The sequence below is a fragment of the Rhinichthys klamathensis genome, unplaced genomic scaffold, assembly GCF_029890125.1.
Source record: "Rhinichthys klamathensis goyatoka isolate OS25496 unplaced genomic scaffold, OSU_Roscu_1.1 h1tg000275l_1, whole genome shotgun sequence".
NCBI lineage: Eukaryota > Metazoa > Chordata > Actinopteri > Cypriniformes > Leuciscidae > Rhinichthys > Rhinichthys klamathensis.
The window spans coordinates 806,231-829,626 of NW_026606794.1; the positions used below are offsets into that span (position 1 = coordinate 806,231).

General features: G+C 37.7%; 2 protein-coding genes across 4 annotated transcripts; both read right to left on the reverse strand.

Annotated features, from left to right (window-relative positions):
- Positions 1 to 1,910: 1,910 nt before the first annotated feature.
- calb2b (calbindin 2b) lies at positions 1,911 to 23,168 on the reverse strand. Of its 3 annotated transcripts, none has more exons than XM_056268553.1 (13): positions 23,050 to 23,168; positions 19,239 to 19,354; positions 15,338 to 15,438; positions 11,877 to 11,947; positions 11,467 to 11,556; positions 8,503 to 8,583; positions 7,744 to 7,800; positions 7,582 to 7,659; positions 7,445 to 7,500; positions 7,323 to 7,362; positions 3,748 to 3,801; positions 3,360 to 3,431; positions 1,911 to 2,490 (listed from the first exon to the last, which is right to left on the reverse strand). In XM_056268553.1, exons 4-13 carry the CDS (start codon positions 11,892 to 11,894, stop codon positions 2,374 to 2,376), a joined length of 663 nt encoding a protein of 220 aa, XP_056124528.1. In that variant the 5' UTR covers positions 11,895 to 11,947; positions 15,338 to 15,438; positions 19,239 to 19,354; positions 23,050 to 23,168; the 3' UTR covers positions 1,911 to 2,373. The 3 variants fall into 3 exon arrangements, with proteins under 3 accessions (XP_056124528.1, XP_056124529.1, XP_056124527.1); XM_056268554.1 differs by having other exon boundaries at positions 15,282 to 15,438; XM_056268552.1 differs by lacking the exons at positions 15,338 to 15,438; positions 19,239 to 19,354; positions 23,050 to 23,168 and adding an exon at positions 13,922 to 14,194.
- Positions 20,452 to 23,217, reverse strand: cmtr2 (cap methyltransferase 2). Its single transcript, XM_056268551.1, has one exon. The coding sequence runs from the start codon at positions 23,155 to 23,157 to the stop codon at positions 20,929 to 20,931; it is 2,229 nt and encodes a 742-aa protein (XP_056124526.1). The 5' UTR covers positions 23,158 to 23,217; the 3' UTR covers positions 20,452 to 20,928.
- Between the last annotated feature and the right edge of the window lie 179 nt (positions 23,218 to 23,396).

The window sequence follows — 23,396 nt, forward strand, 5'->3', positions numbered from 1 at the left end:
TGGTTGTGGCATGGCGTGAATGCAATGTAAGCTTGTTGTTTTGGTTCAGGAGGAACTGTAAAAGGTTACTGCTGTTTTCTTTGGCCCTCTGTGGCTGTCTGTCTACAACTTTGCATAGCCTTACGGAATGCCTTTTTTTAAATTGTGATTCCTAGTCTAGAGTTATCACAAATGTGATGCCAAGATTGAGAACCCAGGCCATAATTCTTAGAGTACAATCCATTTAATGATTCCAAATCGTGCATCTAAAAATAATAATAACAATTTCTAAGATAATAATTACAGAAGTAAATTTCGGACCATAATACAGCGTGCAAAAACAGCATGGAAACCATGGCGAACATGACAAGCATGCCTTCATGACACCAGTGTACAAAGCGCTAGTGATAGTGTTTTGGTTTTAGCCACTAGAGGTCTATCTTGAGCCTTCCAATCTGTTTGATGGAGATTTCTGTAGAGCTCCTTTAGTCCTGAGTGCTCTCTCTCTCTAGAGTGCTAGAGGAGAGGCGTCTAAAGTGCACACGCTGTGTGTGTGTGTGTGTGTGTGTGTGTGTGTGTGTGTGTGAGAGAGAGAGAGAGAGCTGTGCCACACAGAGATCTTATTTTAAACTCTCTTGTTAAAACATATATGAGAGTGCTGATATTTAATTGATGGCCCCCCTAGACTGCGCAAGGTACTGTACCACGGGCTAGTCAGAGAGCAGAGGAACTATCACAAATTTCACAAAACAAAAAACACGAAACAGTATTATCACATTAGCAGTATGAAAACACCATGTCGTTTTAATCTATTTAATTATTGGTGAATTCCCAGCTAACAAAAATATATAACATTAATGTTTTGTCATTTTTTTTTAATGGCTGAAAGTTTTAAAAACGTTTTTTGGGGAGTTTATGCGAAAGTTAAAGGAACATTCCATTTTATAATTTTGCGAACATTATGGGAATGTTCCTTTTGATTAATTTCTGAACATCCTGAAACAAGTTGTAACGTTTAAAACATGTTAGATGAACATTAGAAAAAAAACGATGCAGATGTTAATGTTGTGTTGACGTTTGAGAACATTATGGGCCAGTTGCATAAACATAGCCATTATGTTAAGACTTAATGTCTTAAAGTCTTCAGAACTACTATGACCAACTAGCAGTTAGTAAGGGGTAATCAGTCTTACTGTTTGGTATCAAATTAGACCAATCTACGATTTCATGTTACTGACTTTACGCAACTGGCCCCAGACAATTTTGAATTAAAGTTCTATTAACGTTACTAAAATAATGTTTGTTCATAACTCCATAAAGTTGAAGTTAAAGTAACTCTGAGTCTGACAGAACCTTGCCTGAACATTAGAACACAAATACTGTGATAATATAATACAAAAATAGTCCTTAATAAAATGAAGACCTATGTGATCCCAACAGGACACGCATAAAAATGGCACCTTAAGAATTTTGTGGAGGATATTCCGGGTGAAACCGAAGCCAAGAAAACTGTCTCATCACCACAATCCTTGTCCTATTCTATCCTGTATCAGAGATTAATGAAGCACAAAGAACATTCGTACCATGAAAATGAAAAAGATAAGCTCTAAACACTTCATTGTGCTCCTGCGCTCGCTTTGGCTTGAAGATGCGGATGTGTGCCTTTACTTGCAGGCCCACAAAGATAAGTTAACTGCTTTTGGATTTATCTAAATGGAAAATGAGATCACAGTGCGCCCGAGAAGCCGGCACATCCAAACTACGTTAATAGGTGCCCATTATAACCAGTATCTGCTTTCATAACAGAAACTTCAGTTATAATAAAATGTTGGGGCTTTAATGGTACCTAACAAAATATAGCCTAAAAATATGGTCCTATATGTAAAGAAAAAGCAGGACAGATGGTTTAGAGGAAAGAAAGCAGGACAGTATTGACGGTAAAATGTCTTATCTGATCTTTATTTCAGGTACTCTTTTAGCAGTGTTGGCAAAACAGAACAGTCTACAGCCTGCACAAAAAAAGGAGATATGAGATTGGACAGAGAACAAATGATGGAGGAATGGAGGAACGGAGAGAGAGAGAGCAGACTGCACACATGGCAAACCGAATTAAAGATTTGGTACAAGCAGGAGAATAAGACCAAAGACCAAATATCCATTATTATTCCACAATGTAATAATTATGTTTTGACATAAAACAGACAAACAAGAGATGCACACATCGAGAAGCCATATCTTTGGGAAAGGCATGCCACGGAGAGAGGGGTACGTTGTGGATGCTGATTATCTTTGCAGGATAAGAGGTGGAACAGAGCCACACCACATGCACCTGCTTTGGCTAGATTGGGGTGGGTGAAGGTACAGAGGAGGAAGTGAGAGTTAAGAGCTCAGAGTTCACACTGACGGATCCTTGCATAACACAATCTCCAGCTCTGTGCGGAAAAGCTTCCCTCCGTCAGACAACGCCATGATGCTCTTCTTTGAGCTAGCCAGACTTTGAGGGTCAATGACCTAAAAGAGGACAAACATAGACGTCTATAAGAATTCAGACCAGTCATATTTGTTGCTGAAATGCAGCATCAGTGCAGGGTTAAATATTTAAATATGTATTTTTAAATGTATAATTTAATGTATAATACTGTTTGAAAGTGGCAAGATTTTTTTCATGTTTTTGAAAGAAGTCTCTTAATGCTCACTAGGGCTGCATTAATACTGTAAAAATATAGTAAAACTGTAATATTGTATATATTATTACAATTTGAAAATATCAGTTGTCTATATTAATATATTTTAAATTTGTAATTTATTCCTGTGAATTTTCAGCTTCATTACTCCAGTCTTAAGTGTCACATGATCCTTCAGAAATCATTCTAATATGCTGATTTGCTGCTCAAGAAACATTTCTTATTTATAATCAATAAAAAAGTGCTGCTCAAAATTTTTGTGGAAACTGAGATAATTTTTTCAGGATTCTTTGATAAATAGAAAGTTCAAAAGAGCAGCATTTATTTGAAATCTTTTGTAACATTATAAATGTCTTTACTGTCACTTTAATTTAATGTATCCTTGTGGAATAAAAGTATTAAATTCTTTTTTTTTTTTTTTTATCAACCCAAAACTTTTGACCAGTAGTGTATACGGTACATTTCTATCCATCATTTAATGTATCGATATTCATAATTTGACATTTAAAAAATCAATTTCATACCATTATTTCTGCAATTGTAGCTTCGATTACCATTTTTTTCCCACTCTGCGGCATTAAATTGTGTAAATGCCCTTTTTTGTGGTATATATGGCACTTTAGATGCAGCTTTTGTGGCACATTTTCAATTAAAAGATGTAATAGAGTGCTAAATTCCCATCCAACACCAAGTTACCATTTTATGTTTCTGGTAGAGGTCTCTCAGCAGTGCATCCAGTTCATGTTCATCAATGTAACCATTTCCATCCTGTTAAAGAAAAAAGGGGAAAAAAAACAGTTTTATATTTGAAAACAAAAACATCTTAAAGACATTTTCTAACAGCCCATTCAACATCTGACGGAACATGTTCTAGATGTATTGCAGATGAGCAAATGCTCTAAAAAAATACATCTTCCAGATGAAAACATATACAGCAGATGAAAATATATACGTCAATTATGCTTTGTGGTTGATATAGTAGTGCTAAAGTGTTATTTTTTGTGTATATGGTCATGTGTGTATTATTAACTTAATTAACAAATTAACAAGGACACAAGCGTGAGAAATATACACATTATCTGACCTTGTCATAAAAGTTGAAGATTACTTCAAATTCTTCAGCAGATAGTTTGAAGTTCTGGCAATAAAGAGGGAAAAAAAAGACATTAGTTTATGCTCAATGTATGTGTGTGTAAAATAGACAGTTATCCTGTGGTGTAATATCAATCCGCCTTTAGATTTGATTTTGAAGGCCTGAATTTTCATAACTAGAAAATAATCCTCCAAATCCTTTGGATTATAACAGTTCAGCGACACCTACTGTAAAAAAAAAAGGCATACCATTCATAAACATGCCAATATAATATATGTGATGGAATCACATATATTATGCCAGATATAGCACACAAAAGTTTACTGTATATCAGTTTACAACTTACAGCAAGCATTTTATGCACCTGTGTGTCAGTTTTACAATGCCTCCTGATTCACCTACTGAATGAATGTGCTCCCAGTATATTACAAAATAAATTTTATACATAATTTATATACATTTTAACATTTTACTAACTCCCATTAATAACATTAAAAACATTAACACACCATAGAGTCTAAGTTACAAATAACGCAAAAAATAGCACGTATAAGCTGTATAATGTTATACATATTGTGTATCTGTATGTAATGATATAATGTAGGCATATAATGTATAACTTTATATAATGTCACTAGAATGTATTACCACCAGACCTAATTTCAATATGCTTTCATATAATATTCATATTAAAAAACTACAGAAGTGTCATTCACAAAAAAAGGCTGACTTAAAAAAGTTCATTACAGTCTGATGAGTCTTAACATTACTACTAATCATTAAAGTCAACTTGACTTTTGTTAAAGTAATCTATTTAAAAAATAGATTTAAAAATGTAAACATTTTTAATGTGATGGGGAAATCACATTCATATACTATGTGTGTATATACACTCACCTAAAGGATTATTAGGAACACCATACTAATACTGTGTTTGACCCCCTTTCGCCTTCAGAACTGCCTTAATTCTACGTGGCATTGATTCAACAAGGTGCTGAAAGCATTCTTTAGAAATGTTGGCCCATATTGATAGGATAGCATCTTGCAGTTGATGGAGATTTGTGGGATGCACATCCAGGGCATGAAGCTTCCGTTCAACCACATCCCAAAGATGCTCTATTGGGTTGAGATTTGGTGACTGTGGGGGCCATTTTAGTACAGTGAACTCATTGTCATGTTCAAGAAACCAATTTGAAATGATTCGAGCTTTGTGACATGGTGCATTATCCTGCTGGAAGTAGCCATCAGAGGATGGGTACATGGTGGCCATAAAGGGATGGACATGGTCAGAAACAATGCTCAGGTAGGCCGTGTCATTTAAACGATGCCCAATTGGCACTAAGGGGCCTAAAGTGTGCCAAGAAAACATCCCCCACACCATTACACCACCACCACCACCAGCCTGCACAGTGGTAACAAGGCATGATGGATCCATGTTCTCATTCTGTTTACACCAAATTCGGACTCTACCATCTGAATGTCTTAACAGAAAAGGCAACATTTTTCCAGTCTTCAACTGTCCAATTTTGGTGAGCTCTTGCAAATGGTAGCCTCTTTTTCCTATTTGTAGTGGAGATGAGTGGTACCCGGTGGGGTCTTCTGCTGTTGTAGCCCATCCGCCTCAAGGTTGTGCGTGTTGTGGCTTCACAAATGCTTTGCTGCATACCTCGGTTGTAACGAGCGGTTATTTCAGTCAAAGTTGCTCTTCTATCAGCTTGAATCAGTCGGCCCATTCTCCTCTGACCTCTAGCATCAACAAGGCATTTTTACCCACAGAACTGCCGCATACTGGATGTTTTTCCCTTTTCACACCATTCTTTGTAAACCCTAGAAATGGTTGTGCGTGAAAATCCCAGTAACTGAGCAGATTGTGAAATACTCAGACCGGCCCGTCTGGCACCAACAACTATGCCACGCTCAAAATTGCTTTAATCACTTTTCTTTCCCATTCTGACATTCAGTTTGGAGTTCAGGAGATTGTCTTGACCAGGTTGTCTTGACCAGGACCACACCCCTAAATGCATTGAAGCAACTGCCATGTGATTGGTTGATTAGATAATTGCATTAATGAGAAATTGAACAGGTGTTCCTAATAATCCTTTAGGTGAGTGTATATATATTCACTATATATAGAGGTATAGAGTAAAACTACAATCTACAGTCAAACTGAAGAATGATACGCTTTCATGAATATTTAAAATCATTCTCATGACTGAAAAGACAGAAGACATGTCTGTCACCCTGATAATGCAATGAGGCTGAACGTGGACCAGTTATTCCAGATTTGACATATTTTCAGCTGTTTTGTTGAGAAAGAGAGAGAGAGAGAGCGAGCGAGCGAGCGAGCGAGAGAGAGAGAGAGAGAGAGAGAGAGAGAGAGAGAGAGAGAGAGAGAGAGAGAGAGAGAGAGAGAGAGAGAGAGAGAGAGAGAGAGAGAGAGAGAGAGAGAGAGAGAGAGAGAGAATCCAGTAAATGTGGGGAGACTGGGCCAGATCAGTACATCTCCAGGTTCAAGAATAATCAATGGAGATTATCATAACTACAGTAGGATTGAAGTAATCCCTATCAACCCATGATCCCTGTGCCAGAAATCAGTTAGCAATCTGCTGTCAGGTTCACACACAGACAAAACCTATAAACACACATACAGTAGGAACACACACACAAACACCAACAAACATATGTACCCAAATACACATTTGCCTGTAATAATGCATGTTTTCTACATGATTTCAGCATTGATCTAAAAAAAGAAACTCTTGCCATATTGCAAATTTAATCTTTTTCAGCCCTGACTATATGCTACTGCCATTCTACCGTAACTGCTAGCAATGGCCAGTGTGTTCATTTTTGCTTCTCCCCCTCCTAGCTTCCAGTATATCACACTTTACTGTGCTAGTACTACTGCTGCACATTTTACAATTCTAACCCACATTCTGCCCTTGTACACCATATCTTTTGTGCTACAAATGTCATTTGCACTGTACTGGTATTTGTACCTTTTTTGCCAATTTGCAACATTACTATTTGCACTATTCCACTGAGCTCGTTTACATGCACATTCTTAACCCGATTATGCTTAATAAGATGACAATGCATGTGGTCATGTAAAAGCCTTAACCTGTATTACTTATCGGAAAAACGGCTATATTTTTGCCCCTTACCCCAATTTCGCCCGGTCTCTAAATACATTAACCTGAACTGAGTATGTGTGATATGTGACAGGAAAGCATCCTTACAGCAGATTTAAGCGTATCCAGACAGAGCGCGCGTTTCACAGTAGGGGACGAGGAAATAAATAGCAAACTGAATCTTTCTTGACTCAAGTAATTATAAAAATGTGTTCTCATCTCGTGCAGCCACGGTAGAAGTGGTCCAGTCAAAATACTGCTTATTTATTTAACATCACATCACAAGAATGATTAAGTTGGCGTCACTACCGGGGAATAACCATATATTTTTTTAAATAAAGTCTTGTAAACGCGGTTTATTTGCATTACCAGGTTATTGGTTAATTAAAACACTATATTTGTGCTCTCCAATCTAATCTAACTGCTTGATCTTACCTGAAACTTGAGCAGAAAATTCTCTTGCACAGGAAGCAGTCTGAAGACAAAATATAACATACAATATTATATAATTTAAACAATATTGCATTAATATGCGACTCACTCTGAGGGCACCTCACCTAGCCATCTCGGACAATCCCAGTTTTCCATCACCATTCAGGTCAAACATTTTAAGCTGCAGGAAAAAAGCATAAATTAAAGAGCAGTTGTGTGTGTGTGTGTTGTGTATATGTGTGAATTGTGTGTGTCTACTCACTATGGTCTGTGTATACTCGTTCAGTTTCTTGTCATCGTAATGTCTGTTTGCTTTCTTCAACAGATCTGAGAGGAAGCCCTAGGGCAAAGAAATGATTTTATTTAGTCTATATCTATATCTATTATAGCTATAGGAAGTTCTGTGTGACCTATTGAGTTATACCTTCAGTTCATTGGATTCAATGTATCCGCTACGGTCATTATCATATTTTCTCCAAGCCTAAAAAATGAAACAATAGCATTAAAACAGATACCTCCACACATGTACAGATTCTTTGCCCTGCAAAGGTGAAACCGACAAGGTTTCAATCAAACATGTTCAGATTTGTATGTGATTATGTCATTGTCATCTTGATTAAACCAGAGAATTTAGTATTTGGGAATTACACTGGGATTACTGGTGAGCTAACCTAATGTGGAGGGATACCCACCCGCCCTGATTTACCAGGATGTGTTATTGTATGCATTATTGTACGTGTGTGTATTCCTCTGTAATGTTAGTAAAATGTCTTCATTGTATCCACACATTTGAAAAAACTTTGCTCTTCTACAACTCAGATGAACAGAATGAACATGTTTTGTATTATTTACAAAATCACCATGTTGTACAAATGAACCTCCATTAACCCAGTTACTCATACATACACACACTCTGTTCTTTTAAGTATTGCAGTCCATTCATAATGGATAACCTACTGCAAATAGATTTTTCTAGCTGTCTCTCTTTCACACAGATGTACACAAAAGCACCTCAGCTATTTAAAGATATTTCATGTTTACAATAAAACAATCATTTTTGAAACTAATGAATCTAAAAACTAATGTAGAGTAGAAATTCATTTCACTTTAAGTCTCAACAGATCAGGATATCTATAAGATATGGCAACAAAATAATCACTGTATGTTGTTGTGTGTTACATACTGCCATAAACTCTGCACTGGATCCCACAAACTGTCTGAAGCACAATAGAAAATTCTCCTCTGTTGGCAGGATCTGGGCCAGCTGTAAAAGATAAAGAGAGAAAGACATATTGTCATCAAATCACTGTTACTCATAATATCATCACTGATAAAAAAAAGTTTAAAAAAAAGTTTAATTATCAAAAGAAAAAGTCTTGTAGTGCTCACTTGACATTAAATATACTGAAAAGTCACTGAACATTTAATTATATATATATATATATATATAGTGAAAATGTACCAGAAATACAAGAAATATAATATAGTACAAGTATATATAATATATATAGTACAAGTACAAGACATTTAATATAATATAATAGTCAATGTGTTGTTTTTCCTGTGAAATTTTCTATGCATTTTTGTTGTATAGTAAAATAAAATCTGTTGCTGAGGTTTGCCTTTGTTTTGTTCTTCCCTCATATTTAAAATATTTAAAAATATATATCAAATATTTTTCTCATATTTTTAATGCTTTAATCAAACCTGTAGGGTCATTAAAAACAAATACCCCATCCAGACATCACTTTTGCCCACTACTATATATTTTATAGTACATAAAATATACTTATAATATAAACATCAAATATACTTGAAATTAACTATGCATTCTTTTCTTAACCACTCCATTTTGACTCCAGTCTATAATTCCACTGAAAGGGATTTCAGCACCATGGACAGCCGCACAGTGGAGCACAAAGCTCTTATCCACAGCAGCCCTTTTGCTACACGATCAACCAAGTGCTGCTGTCTGAGTTGATGCCTGTGTATAAAGCCTGTAAGAGCTGGATAGGGATGAGAGACCATTTCATGCACTTGGTTATCTATTCCGGCCTCAACAGAGGAGCTCATCAATGCTGAACTGCTGAAGGGACACTAAACCATACCAAACCGAGAAGTTAGTAAAGCTCTGAAACCATCAGTCTATGACAAGTTCCACCTCTGAATGCACTGACACACAAACCTGGGCCTGGAAGAACACCTTTTGTCTATAAAAAGCGAAAAAGTACTATTTAAGCCTTACAATCCAAGCAATGATTTGTTCGATTAAAGGATGTGGATAGTATTACTAGATAGAGGACAAAAATAGTTTTATGATCATCATAATGGTTATTCTATATGTAGATCATATATATATATATACTGTATATATATGTGTGTGTGTGTGTGTGTGTGTGTGTGATGAATCAAAGCAGCCATTATTCCAGTTTTCAGTGTCATTCTAATATTTTGATTTGGTGCTCAAGAAACATTTCTTATTATTATCAATGTTGTAAACAGTTGTGCTGCTTTCTTTTTAGAATTATTTGATGAATAGCACGTTCAAAACAGCCTTTATTTGAAATTAGTTGCACTTTTTTCATTCTTGCTGGGATGAACAATAATAATTTGATGTTAGTATCTTTTCGCAGAGGAACAGAAATCAACAGAATAGAGATGTTTGCTTATTAAGCAAGAATGAAAAAAAGTGCAACTAACATCAAAAGACAACTTCAAAATGCAGATACCTCACTACCAAAGTCATAGCCTGGTTAAAACCAGACCATTCTCAGTTGTAACTGAGTTATGGTCTGTCAAAGCGTCATAGACAAATCATTTCCAGAGGGGCGTCACCAACGGACATCGCGGATAGACCTAAAACCAATCAGAGCGATGAAGGAGATGACGTATGCAGAGCGGCGGAGAAAGTTGTTCTTTGCTCGGTTTTTAACAAAAAGGAAACGTTCAAATCGCTTAAAACAGACGCGATAGCTGATTCGAACGAGTGATGTTCGACGGCGGGATCCATCTTTGTAATGTAGGCTACAAAATCTGCTTCAAAATCCCAGCGGTGTCGTCATCGTGTAAAGCCCCCCCAATGTTTCTGATTGGTGCCTCGATTTCGACGGATTGGAAATGGGCTTGAATGAGCTCTTTGCCAGACTAACTTTCAGAGCAAATCTAAATTTGCCGGAAGTTGTCTGGGTTTTCCCAGGCTACCAAAGTCAAGCAGGAAAACCCCAAAAAGCAGGAAAGCAGAAGATGACAGATACGATGATCCCGACATGGCTAATCTGAGCTTCTATCTTAGATTCACACGCAACACACAGAAGAACCAATTATTGACTCATACAAGCCTTGAAAAGGGTCTGAATGAGCAGCGGAAATCCTGCCAGCTTTCAAGATAAAGTGGCATGTTTGAGATCGTGCACAGATTGAAAACAGAAAAACTGTCTGAAGTGTGAGTGAAAAACAGTGAACATCCAAACATACCACGTATGGATTTTGTTCAATGTCATTTACAATTTCTAATACAGTGAGATTTGCATGATGCAGATCATTTGAATATAATGCAACCACATCCCTTCTGCATTAACTGCAGGATCTCCTACTAACTAAGCTTTAATCTGGTGCACGGAGAGGCTCTTCTAATCATTTCAAAACCATTTTACCTCCACTAAGCTATATAGGACTGACAAATAGGTAAAGGGAAAGAAATGTAAACGCTAAAACCATTTAAAATCAACCATCCAAACAAACTCAATAGCTTCATAACTGAAGCAGGCTGGCATTAATTGGCGAAAGTAAGGAGCTCATATGTTCATGTGGTTTCTGTGACTGGATTAGTGTGGTTTTTCTTACAACATAAATCATTTTATCCATTCGCTCGTGCCGTCATCATGATAGACGTCGCGCCCCCATCCTCTCCCTCCCCCTCATCCATCTCTCCCTCCACTCATTCTTCTCACTGCCCCTCCCTTCATCATTCCATCATCCCCTCGATAGATGCCACCTTCTGCCCTCCTTCAAACCCCTAATCTGCCCTCATTGTCCTCTTTATATTTCCTCCTGGTCTTCCATTAATCTCAGACGGTGGTTCTGCAGAACAGTGTCTCTGCAGAGCTCCAAACCATTGCTTTGGTGGTGAAAAGGGGTGGGAATTTACCTCTGACATCTCAATCTTCCCATCACCGTTCTCATCGAATTTCAGCATGAACTCCTTCATCCTGTCTTTGAACGAAGCATTTGAAGGATCCTGAAAACAAACATGTCTGACATGTAAAACAGCACTGTTCCTACTTCAATTAAGTCAACAAAAAAAATCCAAATGTTCCAAGTGAACAGTCGCTGAAAAAAATCTTTAAAAGATGCCATGCAGAAACTGTATTGACATTAGAAAATATCAGCCAGATGGTATCTGCTCAGATGGCATGTGCATTAGGCTAGATTAATCTAAGCATTTCATTCTGCAGTTCTTAATAACTGTATGTGACATTCAGATCACCACTTATCCCCACACCACAACTGCATCTGATGTTTTTACCATAATTAATGAACACACAATGTGTGACTCACCACACTTTTCCGTGCCATCTCGAGCTCACGGATGAAATGTTCCAGTTCCTTCCCTTCAATGCAGCCATTGCCTAGAAGAAAATGAACTTAAGTTCATTTATTTAATTATGAGTTCAAACTGAACATCCAAGACACACAGATACATTGTCTGATGTAACTTGACAATCATTTCCTCTTTATAAATGAAATGAGGGTCTTATAATCAGTTCTTGTCTTGTTGATTTAAAATGCTAAAGGACAGATAAATTCAATGAGCTACAAAAGGGATTTTACCCATATTTTCATTAGAAACAATGTCTGCTTTGTACAGGGAAAATTATTGCATCTCAGACAGTTTGCAGTTTCTCAGTCTAGTCATTTTTTAAATTGATCTATTCCAATTTAACATGAAAACGACAAAGAATAGCTATTTCCAATGTGCAGATTTCAACTACTTCTTGACTTCTCTGCTGAAAAACCAGCTTAAGATCATTTGCTGGTCTTAGTGAGTCTCCCACCCTGGCAAGGCTGATATGTTTGCTGGTTTTGTCGAGTTCTGGATTTTTTTTTTTAGATGGTCATACATGCAGATTGACAATCTTAAAAAAAATAGCTTTGTTTGGTTAAGCTGTTCTTTTCAGTAGGAATGATATACATCTAGTGAAAGTCTGTAACAAGATGAATATATGACACTTCATGCTAAGCCTAAACCAGTTAAATATGGTTTGCTGGTCTTAGCTGGCCTCCCATACTGGTCATTCTGATCTGTTGGCTGGTCTCATAGTGGTCTTGGGTGCTTTTCAGCAGGTCAGACTTGAAAACCAACTGGCTGACCAGCTAATCCAACTGAGTGCCATCTTTGCCAGGTTGACCACCAAATGAAGAGCAAACTGGGATGCCAACTTAAACTAGCTAAAAGCAGCAAAGCATCTTAGGCTGTTTTTTTCCTCCCCAGCTGGACCGGTTCTCTTTCAACCCCCGCCCATCACTTTTCATCTTCGAAGTCTTTTAAACGCTGACACACAAATCAATTGGAAGGAAAGATTCCATTCCAGAGTGAAATCAATAATGCCAACAATGCCTGTGGCTGTGGGGCATAATTTACAGAGCCAAACTCGTGCCTAACGCTGGAAGAAGTTAACAGGGCGATAGCAGGCAATCATCCCACTGGCGCTTTTTCAATTTCCCTGAATTATTCAAGAATACGCTTGTGCGTAAAACTGCATTGCACATTGCACGAGGATTCAACTTGAGTTAGTGTCCCGCTAGAGCAGTGTTGCCAGATCCCGCAAAACAAGCGACTGTTTCTGAACAAAACGATCCTAAAACATCACTTTATGAGGGGCAAGCAAAACATACAATTACATTCTGGAAATGAGACCCCCCCTAAAATTTCTCAACCTACGACAGTCCATTAATATTCAAAAGCGACTCAATAAGCTTGAATTAAGCGGGCGTGGCAACTGCTCAAATACTTGCATTTACTTTTGTTCATTTTGAACGTGTAACTCAATGAATTACTTTCCTATAAGTGTAGCCTAATAGGAAACTAACATAAAAATAAAATAAAAACGTAGTCTACATGTGTGTGCGGTAGGCTATAGCACAAAGAAAAACCATGTTGAATACGCTTACGTTTCAAACAAACCAGAAAATAAACGAGTAGAAACAAAAAATATAGGCCTATATTTTAAAGGTTTGATTCTTTTCTTTTTCTTTTTTTTGACATGAATATAGCAGATATATTTCTCCATCACTAAAAAAAACTGCGTACACCCAGAGACTCTTTCCAAAGCATAGCTCATATTGACGAAATTTAGCCTACAATTAGATTAATTAGGCTACTTTTTTTTTTAAATCATTATTATTTGCTTTTGTATTTTAACATAAAATGTACAGAATAAGTTCAACTATAATTATACAAGTTTAATGTAGCCTATCATTTTAATTGTAAGTCTTAAATCAAATGCAATAGCCTACTTAAAATCAGGGTAGATAAGTAGCCCAATAGCCTCTGACGTACGACTAAATTAAGAACGCTTTTCGTCCCGGGACGTTACACTCACCGTCAGCATCAAATTTATTCCAGATGTCTAGAAACTGGGTGGCAGTGAGTTCCGCCAGGTGCAGAGAAATGGGCTCTGGTGCTTTATTCGCCATATCCAGCCTATAGTTTTCTCTCCCTTAGGTTTTGTTTTCTTTGTCTTTTTTTCTTCTTCTTCTTCTTCAAAGAAACAAATGCCCTGTTTTTGAAGCACTCCTCTACCCCTATGCGAGTCACTGGAAGTAGCCCGACAGAGACAGCCGTTTTAAAACCCCCACCCACCACTGTTGAAGCGTGAAGTTCACACACTCACCAAAAGGCGGCAGCATATTATAGCGCGTTAAAAAACAGCTTCTGCAGTCGAATTCATTCATATCTGTACTCTAGGAGCATCACAGCGGGATTATGGAAATTAATTCAAATGTTCGCAAATCTTACGCGTACGCTCGTACGCTTCCACGAGCAGAAAATAGCATCAAAGATTCCTAAAGTATACTGACAGTGACCAACATTGCCTGGAGTCGCTTAGAAAGATATGGAAGGCTTTATATAAAATGTAGTCAGTCATTTTATGTGTATATCAACATAATAAAGTGTACTCTTTAACAGAACTACATAGATAGACAGACAGACAGACAGACAGACAGACAGACAGACAGACAGACAGATAGATAGATAGATAGATAGACAGACAGTCAGATAGATAGATAGATAGATAGATAGATAGATAGATAGATAGATAGATAGATAGATAGATAGATAGATAGATAGATAGATAGACCGACAGACAGACAGACAGATAGATAGATAGATAGATAGATAGACAGACAGACAGATAGATAGATAGATAGATAGATAGATAGATAGATAGACAGACAGATAGATGATAGATAGATGGATGGATAGATAGATAGATAGATAGATAGCATTACAATCATGTTAGCGTGTTGTGTATGAATAGGGGATGTGGAATTTTCATTCCCTGCCTTCCCCCTCTTCCAACATTTTAAACAATGAACATTTCAGGATATTTATAGGGGGAAAAAGAGAGAGAGAGAGAGAGAGAGAGAGAGAGGGAGAGAGAGAGGGAGAGAGAGAGAGAGAGAGAGAGAGAGAGAGAGAGAGAGAGAGAGAGAGAGAGAGAGAGAGAGAGAGAGAGAGAGAGAGAGAGAGAGAGAGAGAGAGAGAGAGAGAGAGAGAGAGAGTTTGGGGAAGCATGGGATTACAAAATGTTTAGGGGACATATAGAGAAACTGTAAAGGCATGGACAGTAATATACCATAAAAAGCAATCTCTGTAAGAAATTGCACATAAACTAAATTGGTATAATTTATTCATCAAACACACACTTGTCTCAGCAGTTTGGACAGAAGGATGCTTACATGTCTCTGCAGGTCCTGGCTGAGTTGGTGAATGTTCTCCAGCACCTTTTCATTACCTTTGAAAAGTCTGTTGTAATCCTGACATGATTGGTGATGATGAGAGCCAGATGTAGAAGGATATGCTGGCGAGCCCCTTGAAACTGCACTTATGCACTTACTGCAAGAGAGGGAGAACGAGAGAAGAAACATTTAAGAGATTAAAAAGGGGCAGTAAGAAGGTTGGCAGAGATTATGTAAAAGAAAAAGATGTTAAAGTGTTCTCACTATGTATCATTCAGAAGTTAGGGGTCGGTATGATTTTTTAAAATGTTTTTGAAAGAAGTCTTGCTCATCAAAGCTGCATTTATTTGCAAAAAAAAAAAAAAAAAAGTAAAAAAATCAACAATTAAAAAACAATAGTTTTTTTTTTAAATAACTGTTTCCTATTTGAATACATCTTAAAATGTAATTCATTTCTGTGATGAAATTGCTGAATTTTCAGCATCATTACTCCAGTCTTACTCCACTCACACAAATCCTTCAGAAATCATTCTAATATGCCGATTTAGTGCTCAAAAAGCTTGAAAATAAATGTATTATTATGATCCATGTTAAAGCTGTGCTGCTTAACATTTTTGTGGAAAAAGTGACACAATTTCTTCAAGATTCTTATTATAATGCATCATTGCAAAAAAAGTATTTTTTTTTTATCTTAATAACCCCACATTTTTTGACTGCAGTGCATATAGTTTTAGTGAATAAGCTTAACAGTTCAACATTCTTAAACTAGCATACTACACAATATGTTAGGTGGATTCAGGTAAATTGAGCCAAAAATAAATACTGTATACATAAATAATCATATTTTTCTGCATGCAAATGGTTACCAGATTTATTCAAGATTTTAGATTTATCCCCCCCCCCCCCCAAAAAAAACCCAGTGCACAACCAGATTTCCCATAATCCAACTAAGTGACAGTGATCACTTCTGCCACCACAAAACATGATCTGATGCAACAGATTGGCACACGTCCAGTGTTAGAGAGCAGCAAAGGGAATCTCCCTATCATCAGACATACGATGCAATCTGCGAAATATACCCACATATGTAGAATGTCGTTCGTTTGATGTAAGGGATAATACATTTTTTTAGGCTATGCAGTATTTTGGCTAGAACACATGAAGCACACATATGTGCTTGCCTTGATCCTCTCCAAAGTCAAGAATAAGCCGTGCCACTTCTGCCATATTCATGTGGTCTGTGATGAGCATGATGTCAAAAACATTGAAGCACCTCCTGCTGCTTTTCTGACCATCAGAATATTCACACTCAGCAAAGATAAGACACGCACAGGGAGGTCACTATACATGAATCCAGTCACTTCACTTCAACTAATATAGGTTCCAAAAAAGCTTCTACAGCCTGATGCTTTTTAGAAAACATCAGTGTTTCAAAGTCCCCAGGATGACCTCCACGACCTGAAAGGTTCTATATAGAACCCTAAATGGTTCTGTCAGAAGCTTCATATAACCTTTTAGGGGTTCCCATCATTTTATTGAATTAGTTAATTTATTTTATTTTAATTCATTTTTAATTTTAATTAAATTATGAATAAAACACAGCTCATAAACACATTATCACTAGACATTTTTAAAATAACCCATTAAACATGAAATTTTTATGCAATCACTGAAGACATTTCCTCTTATATAGAACCTTGTCGGCATTAAGGGTTCTTTAAAATTGAGTCAAGAACCCTAGGGTTCTATATAAAAAACCCATTAACCTTTTTTTCTAAGAGTGTCCCTTTTCCCTGTTAACGGAAGATACTTATAATACCAATAATGTATTATTATTACTAATATATTTTTTTTAAAAGGAAACAATCTCCAATTAGCCAAATAATAAGAAACATATATAGTGAAAAATGGTTCTTAATAAAGACAAAAGGCTTCTTCTTCTGAACTTAAGGTGTAGCAACAAACCATGGAATAACCTTTTTAATAGTGTAATAGGCGATGCATGTTTGATTGACAGGATAGAGACGGAAAAGAGAGATAGAAAATGTGAGAGATAGAGATTTTAATCGTTATTAAATAACAGATTTCCAGTTTAAATAAAGCTTAAAAAGCAAATGTTCAATTTAGTCATTCTTCTGAAAGGGTTGTGTGTGCTGCTGACTAAACAAAAATTCTGTGTATGTGCCACTCAGAGTGCTCAGGCTGAAGCTGAAGCACGCACGCACGCACACGCACACACACACACAGACAAACTTTCCAAATTACAGCTGGCCATTTTTTTCTAAGAAACAGAATCATGCGCACACACAAAGAGAGGGTGAATATATTTACTGTCTGGAAAATGTGTGTGTGTAAACAAATATAATGTTTAGGAATGATCGAAGAGAAAATGTACACATGACTGACTTAGATCTCACCATTCAACAGAAGCAGCTCTGCAAACATAACCAACATCTAATAAGAAATTTTGCATGAATTATTATAACACTCCACAAAATAAAACACTTTCTTTAATATATCACGTCTTGGCATGCATCCTAGATATAACTCAGTACTAAGACCATAGAGTTATGGAGGTTCCCTATAACAAATCTCAGATCAGTTTAATGTTTAACTCATAATGCATTTCATTCCTCTTAGAAGAGAGTGACATTAGAAAGAGGCTTTAAGAGCATTGGATTAAATATCCAATATGAACGTGTGGCATATGTCAAGATTTCAGTGAGAGATATTATTGTGAATAATCTCATATGCTGTGCAGCTCTTAGCGACATAATGTTTGCGCATGTGCAAATGCGTGGCACTTCACAGCAGTATATACTGAATTCTTTTAGGAAAATGTGTTCATAGAAAAAAAAAAGTTAAGCCGATAGTTGATGAGGCTGAGGAAGGAACATCCATGAAAATCCCACTCCAACTGTGAATCTGTCCATAGTCCTGATTGTTTATAAACCACAAAAGGCCTGCAGTTCTGCAAAGTGTGCAAAATTTACTCTAGTACAGTATGTGTTTGTATTTGTCAATATACGTCTTACTACATCAAAATGCTCATGCGGCGCATCCTATACATGTTAATGAGTGTGCTCAAGGCTTTAACAGTATGGCTAACAAAACAAGCTTACATAGCTTTATTTAGTCTGCAATTCTGGTCAGGATGATCTGTTTCTTTCTGTCTGTATTTAGACAGTTTTGGGCTTCTTTGTGTGTGGCCAGGCTGAGGGAGAAGAAGAAACTATCTATCTGTTGGGCCATGATGAGAGAAAATTTTGAAAGCGGTCTCCATGTAAACAACAAAAACTCGAATCTCAGAAAACGATGACGTCATGCACATGCGTAATTATGTGTTCAATCTAGTGTTTCATCGCCATCTAATTGCCTGGCAACAGAACCGCGTTTTTAGTTGTTTTCGCGGATTCGTGTGAATGGGGATTGTTTTGACAATGGTGTCGTCTGTACGCGGAAAACTTCTCCGTTTTATATTTATAGCATATCGTTGTCGTGTAAAGGAACCCTAATTTTAAAGATGAATAATTTGTAGATTTTTTTTTTTAAATGGTTGCCTGGGAAAGTGGTAAATTATGCAGTTATACAAGTTGTTGTGTGGCTCAACCGCTTATTGTCAAGAATCTTTGAATTTGTTAATATTCTAAAAAGAAAGAAAAGAAGACTTTTTTAAGCTTTTGCATTTCAACCTGTTGTCTTTCACTATTTCTTTTGTGTGTTTATTAGTTTAGATGGAAATTGAATCAAATGACTGGATGAGGTTAGTGTTGGAAGATTAGCAGAAAGCCGCAGATCAGATGCATATGCAAGTACAGAACTCTCACTCTTGCTGTGCAGAAATCCATCTATGCTGAATAATAATCACAGATAAGAACGTTCTTCACATACAAGAAATGAGAAGACAACGTGTGGGTGTGATAAGAGAACTTGTCAGATATGTGCAGAAACATTTACCTTCACAAGACACTTCTCCACATATTCGTAGACATTTCCATAAACACATTTCTGGACAGAAAAATGGCCATACGTTGTTCACTGTCTTTTGTTGGATCACTCAGCCAGAACCACATCTGTCAACATAAAAAATGTATAACTCAGATAACATAGCCACTGGCTCACACTTGACTATTGTTATATTCAGGGTTCATGCTGTGAGTTAAAGTCATTTATTTAGAGTGGTGAATATTGAAATGGTCACAATATTTATTAAAAAATTTGTGCTGGCCAGATCAATAGGCCTACTTATGTTTTTTATATGTGAGGACAAAAATCAACACTGTGAAACTAGGAGCGAAAACAATATTTTTAACCCCAATATACTCTTACAAATGTTCCCAATAAAGCAATGAACACTGTAACAATATGACATTGCTGGTAAATGATTTCTACTGCTTACATACTGTATGTATGTGTAAGCACCACTGTCTGATTATTTATTTGTATGTATCAGATGGTTATTTTCATCTCAAGCAAATGGTCCCAAATTCTAATATATATATTCTTGCTGGCTTATTTGAGCCAATAAAGTTTTATTACACACAAGTGCCAAACATATATGATGTACTCAACCATACACTCCTGGGCAAAAGCAAAACAAAAACAAATTTGGCCAAGGCAAAAATATTTGGTCTTATAAATAATGCTCTTTTAATGGTCTTTTAATAACCATTTAAAATCACACCTCACTGGTCAGGAAATTAGGACCAGACCAAAACATGAGCCTGATGGACTCGTTCTTGGTTGTCTTTGCAATTTGGTCTTGCTGAAAAATAACATCTGACCATTCCTCTTTAGATAACAACTTTTCATTTGTGGGAAGCAAGCCATTCTGCAATATTCTCTTGTATTCCAAAACATTAAATGAACATCCAAATCAGTCTCTTCCTATATGCTTCACTGTGGTGGAGATGCATTTATTATTATTTTTCTCAGAAGATTTTCGAAGACACCGCTCTGGAGCATCACCATGCAACTCAACTTCATTGTGATTCATCTCTCCATAACTTTCCATATTCAGCCAAAAACGTTTTGATGTTTTTATAAGACAGCAATGGCTTTTTAAGTAATGTATTTGCTTAAATGTTGCTAATTTCCTGACCAATAATTTGTGGTTAAGATAATTAAAAGCCATTTTGGGCTTGGCCCTTTTTCTTTTTCCCCCCAGGAGTGTATATACCAGCCAATATGTGCATACAGTCCCATTTAACCTTACATTTTGATAACAGTTAGTTGCTATTTAGGGCCTTACCAACTAGATATTTTAAAGAAAACACTCCATATATGTCCATTAAAGAAAAAAGTTTTAATAAATCAGACAGGACATACAACTTGATCAAGGCAACTCATATAATTTCAACTATTTAAAAGAAATAGGCAATGAAACATAAATATTAAAATAAACACGCTGAACTGCATATGCAGCATATTAAAGGTTAAAGAAAGATTTTCCCCAGTATAAATATATAAAACAAGGGTATTCTGTTTTCCATTATAACCAATATATCCTAAATATGCACCGTGGCACTGGCACAAACTGAAGCTGCAGCTTTAACTGAAGTAAACTCAGGCATGACTATAGTCAAATATAGTCTAACTCAAAAGTTCTCCCAGAGGATATAGCCATAAAGGACAAGAATTATGTGCTCTATTCAACCTGCATGAGCACATGCAGCTGCTGTCGGATGACAGCTGAATTGAAGGAAGACAGGAAACGAGGTAATTCCCCTCTGAGAAGCTCCTCTAAAGGTACAAACTGCAGAACCTGCCTCCCCAGCTTAAGTTGAACTTTCTTCATGTTCTCCATCACGTCCCGGAGAAAGTCCAGCAGCCGGGGTAGGGCTGAAGGTGGAGAGAAACCCATACACACAAGAGCAGCAGGAGGCCAACCAGATAAGCAACGGAATGTAATGTAACGAAAGCACAGGTGGAGTGTGAAAACTAGGCCGGAGGTGAAACGTGTTAAGGCCGAACACAAGGGAATCACCAGGGTTGACCCAAGACGCTGGTTCTGCAGAGCAAAAAGCACAGCGTTCAGAAGCTCAAATTGATAGTCTGGCTGTCCGTCGTGCAACGTGGAATCCTGTCCATCACAACAGGAGGGTCCTTGCAAAAACTCTGGCTGGAATTGAATGCCTACAAGTGTGCCATCACACCATGACTGGCTTCCCAGCACCAAACAAGATGTCACATCCGGATGGCTGCAAATCTCAGATAAGATGCTTACAGGGGAGTCAATCCTGCAGGAGTTGCATATTGGCATGACTCTGTCAGATTGATTCACCGTCTTGACCCTCAGCTTCTCTTCTAGAGCTTCATTCAGGAAGTCTAGCATTTCTTGGTCACAGAAGGTGGAACTGCAGACTTTGGGCAGGGAAGCTCCCTCAAGGGCAAACCAGGAGCCCAAATCGCACTCATCCAATGGGCCACTAAGTACAATCTCACATCCTTCTTTACCCGCAAGATGCTTCTCTATTAATTCCCCATAATTTCCTTGAGCAAGGCGCTGCTTCCATCCCTGAAGTTCCATCTCCTTGCGCTGATTGAAAGATCCCATTTGCTTCCTCTCAAAGTGTTTTACCCATCTGGCCACACCACCACGACAAACCCAGCTTTTCCGAGGAAGATAGTGAACCTTGAAACGTTTTGTATAAAACTCTGCTGCATATTCCCTGAGCTGCTCCAACTGCCTGCGCTGTTCTACGCTCATGTCCACAAAAAGCCTGAGGTTCTCCTGGATTGTGTTAACTTGCAATGCATGGAAAAAAGTGCATATCTCTTCATGCTGACTTAGAAATGAGTCCGGAATGCAGTGACGGGGAAAGAGCGCCACTGTGGATGACAAGTCTGGCCCGTAATTACGGATTAACTTTGAGAGGAATGGTCGAATTTGTTCTTTGGCATGATAGTCCAAGCACACTATATACAGTTCTGAATTTCCAGACTTGCTCGTGCCTGGCTTGAAGACGTTCACGGAACGGAAGCAGCATGCAAGGAGATACAGCAGACAGACAGATGAGTGTTCAAATAGTGTGAACATCTTCAGAACAAACGAGCCTCCGGTTCCTAACAGCAGCAGCGCACAAACGGCTTCGCAGTATTGTAGTGGAGCAACTAATCTCTCCTGCTCTCCTGGGTCTCCCTGACAGTCAAAGCTTCCATCTGCTGTAACCAAATGAACACTGCGCATATTGCTCACAAATCTTGGCAGTTCCAGCAGATGCTTCTGAAGCATTATGTCGCCCGTGTTGTCGGATCCAAAGAACCACCAAGGCAGAGTGTGTGCGATGAGTCTGTCATCTGTAATAGTGCAGTCACGTCCGTTGGCTTCGTAGTATGGATTTAAAGTGTTCGCAACCCAGTTCCAGTCGCAGTATAGGCCACTCGTCTTGAGGAAGTGATTCAGAGCTGATATGAAGGCACCAGGGGCTTCACACAAGTGTATGGAGCTCAACTCGCCACTCTTCAACGCATTGTCAGGAAGAAGTTTAAAAGTGCCGAGGATCTCATAGAACTTGGCCCAAGCCTGCGTGCATAGCTCTGCGTTGGTTGTGGAGCGAAGGTGGGCTGTAACGCTGCCTGCTCGGTTGGTGAAACAAGTATGCTGGTGCCATACTGACAGGTCTTTATCGCTGAGTTGATTCTTCACTTCATTTAGTGATCTCTTCAGAACCTGCAAACGTGGGTGATTTGCATATGGATCACAGAGCACCACACTTGGGTCAGGCAACATCCATTCTCCTCCAGCAGGGGGAACATAACCTCTAACCTTGTTGAAGAGCTGGTGAACCTCAGCACATATTTCCTCGTCACAAGTTTCAAGGGCATTTGATTTTTCTGGTGCTGTTCTTTTTCTCCCTCCCCGGCCCCGGTTCATCTTTCAAAGCTATGTTCGGTGACATCAATCACTCAACAAAAAATACTGTAAAAGACAAAAACAATCAATCAAGATTTTCATTAGCACTATAACATGGCAGAATATGAATAGTTTAAAGGGATAGTTCAACCAAAAATGGAAATTCTGTCATTTACTCATCGTCATGTCTTTCCAAACCTGTATGATTGTCTTTCTTCTGTGGTACACACAACAAAATAACATGTTTTGAAAAATGCTGG

Coding starts and splice junctions, on each gene's coding strand:
- calb2b (XM_056268552.1), bottom strand. CDS start 14,015: ATGGCGAATAAAGCACCAGAGCCCATTTCTCTGCACCTGGCGGAACTC. Junction 8,584..11,466: donor GGAAGATTGAGATGTCAGAG/GTAAATTCCCAC, acceptor TATCTTTTACAG/CTGGCCCAGATCCTGCCAAC. Junction 2,491..3,359: donor TCTACCAGAAACATAAAATG/GTAACTTGGTGT, acceptor GTCCTCTTTTAG/GTCATTGACCCTCAAAGTCT.
- cmtr2 (XM_056268551.1), bottom strand. CDS start 23,157: ATGAACCGGGGCCGGGGAGGGAGAAAAAGAACAGCACCAGAAAAATCA.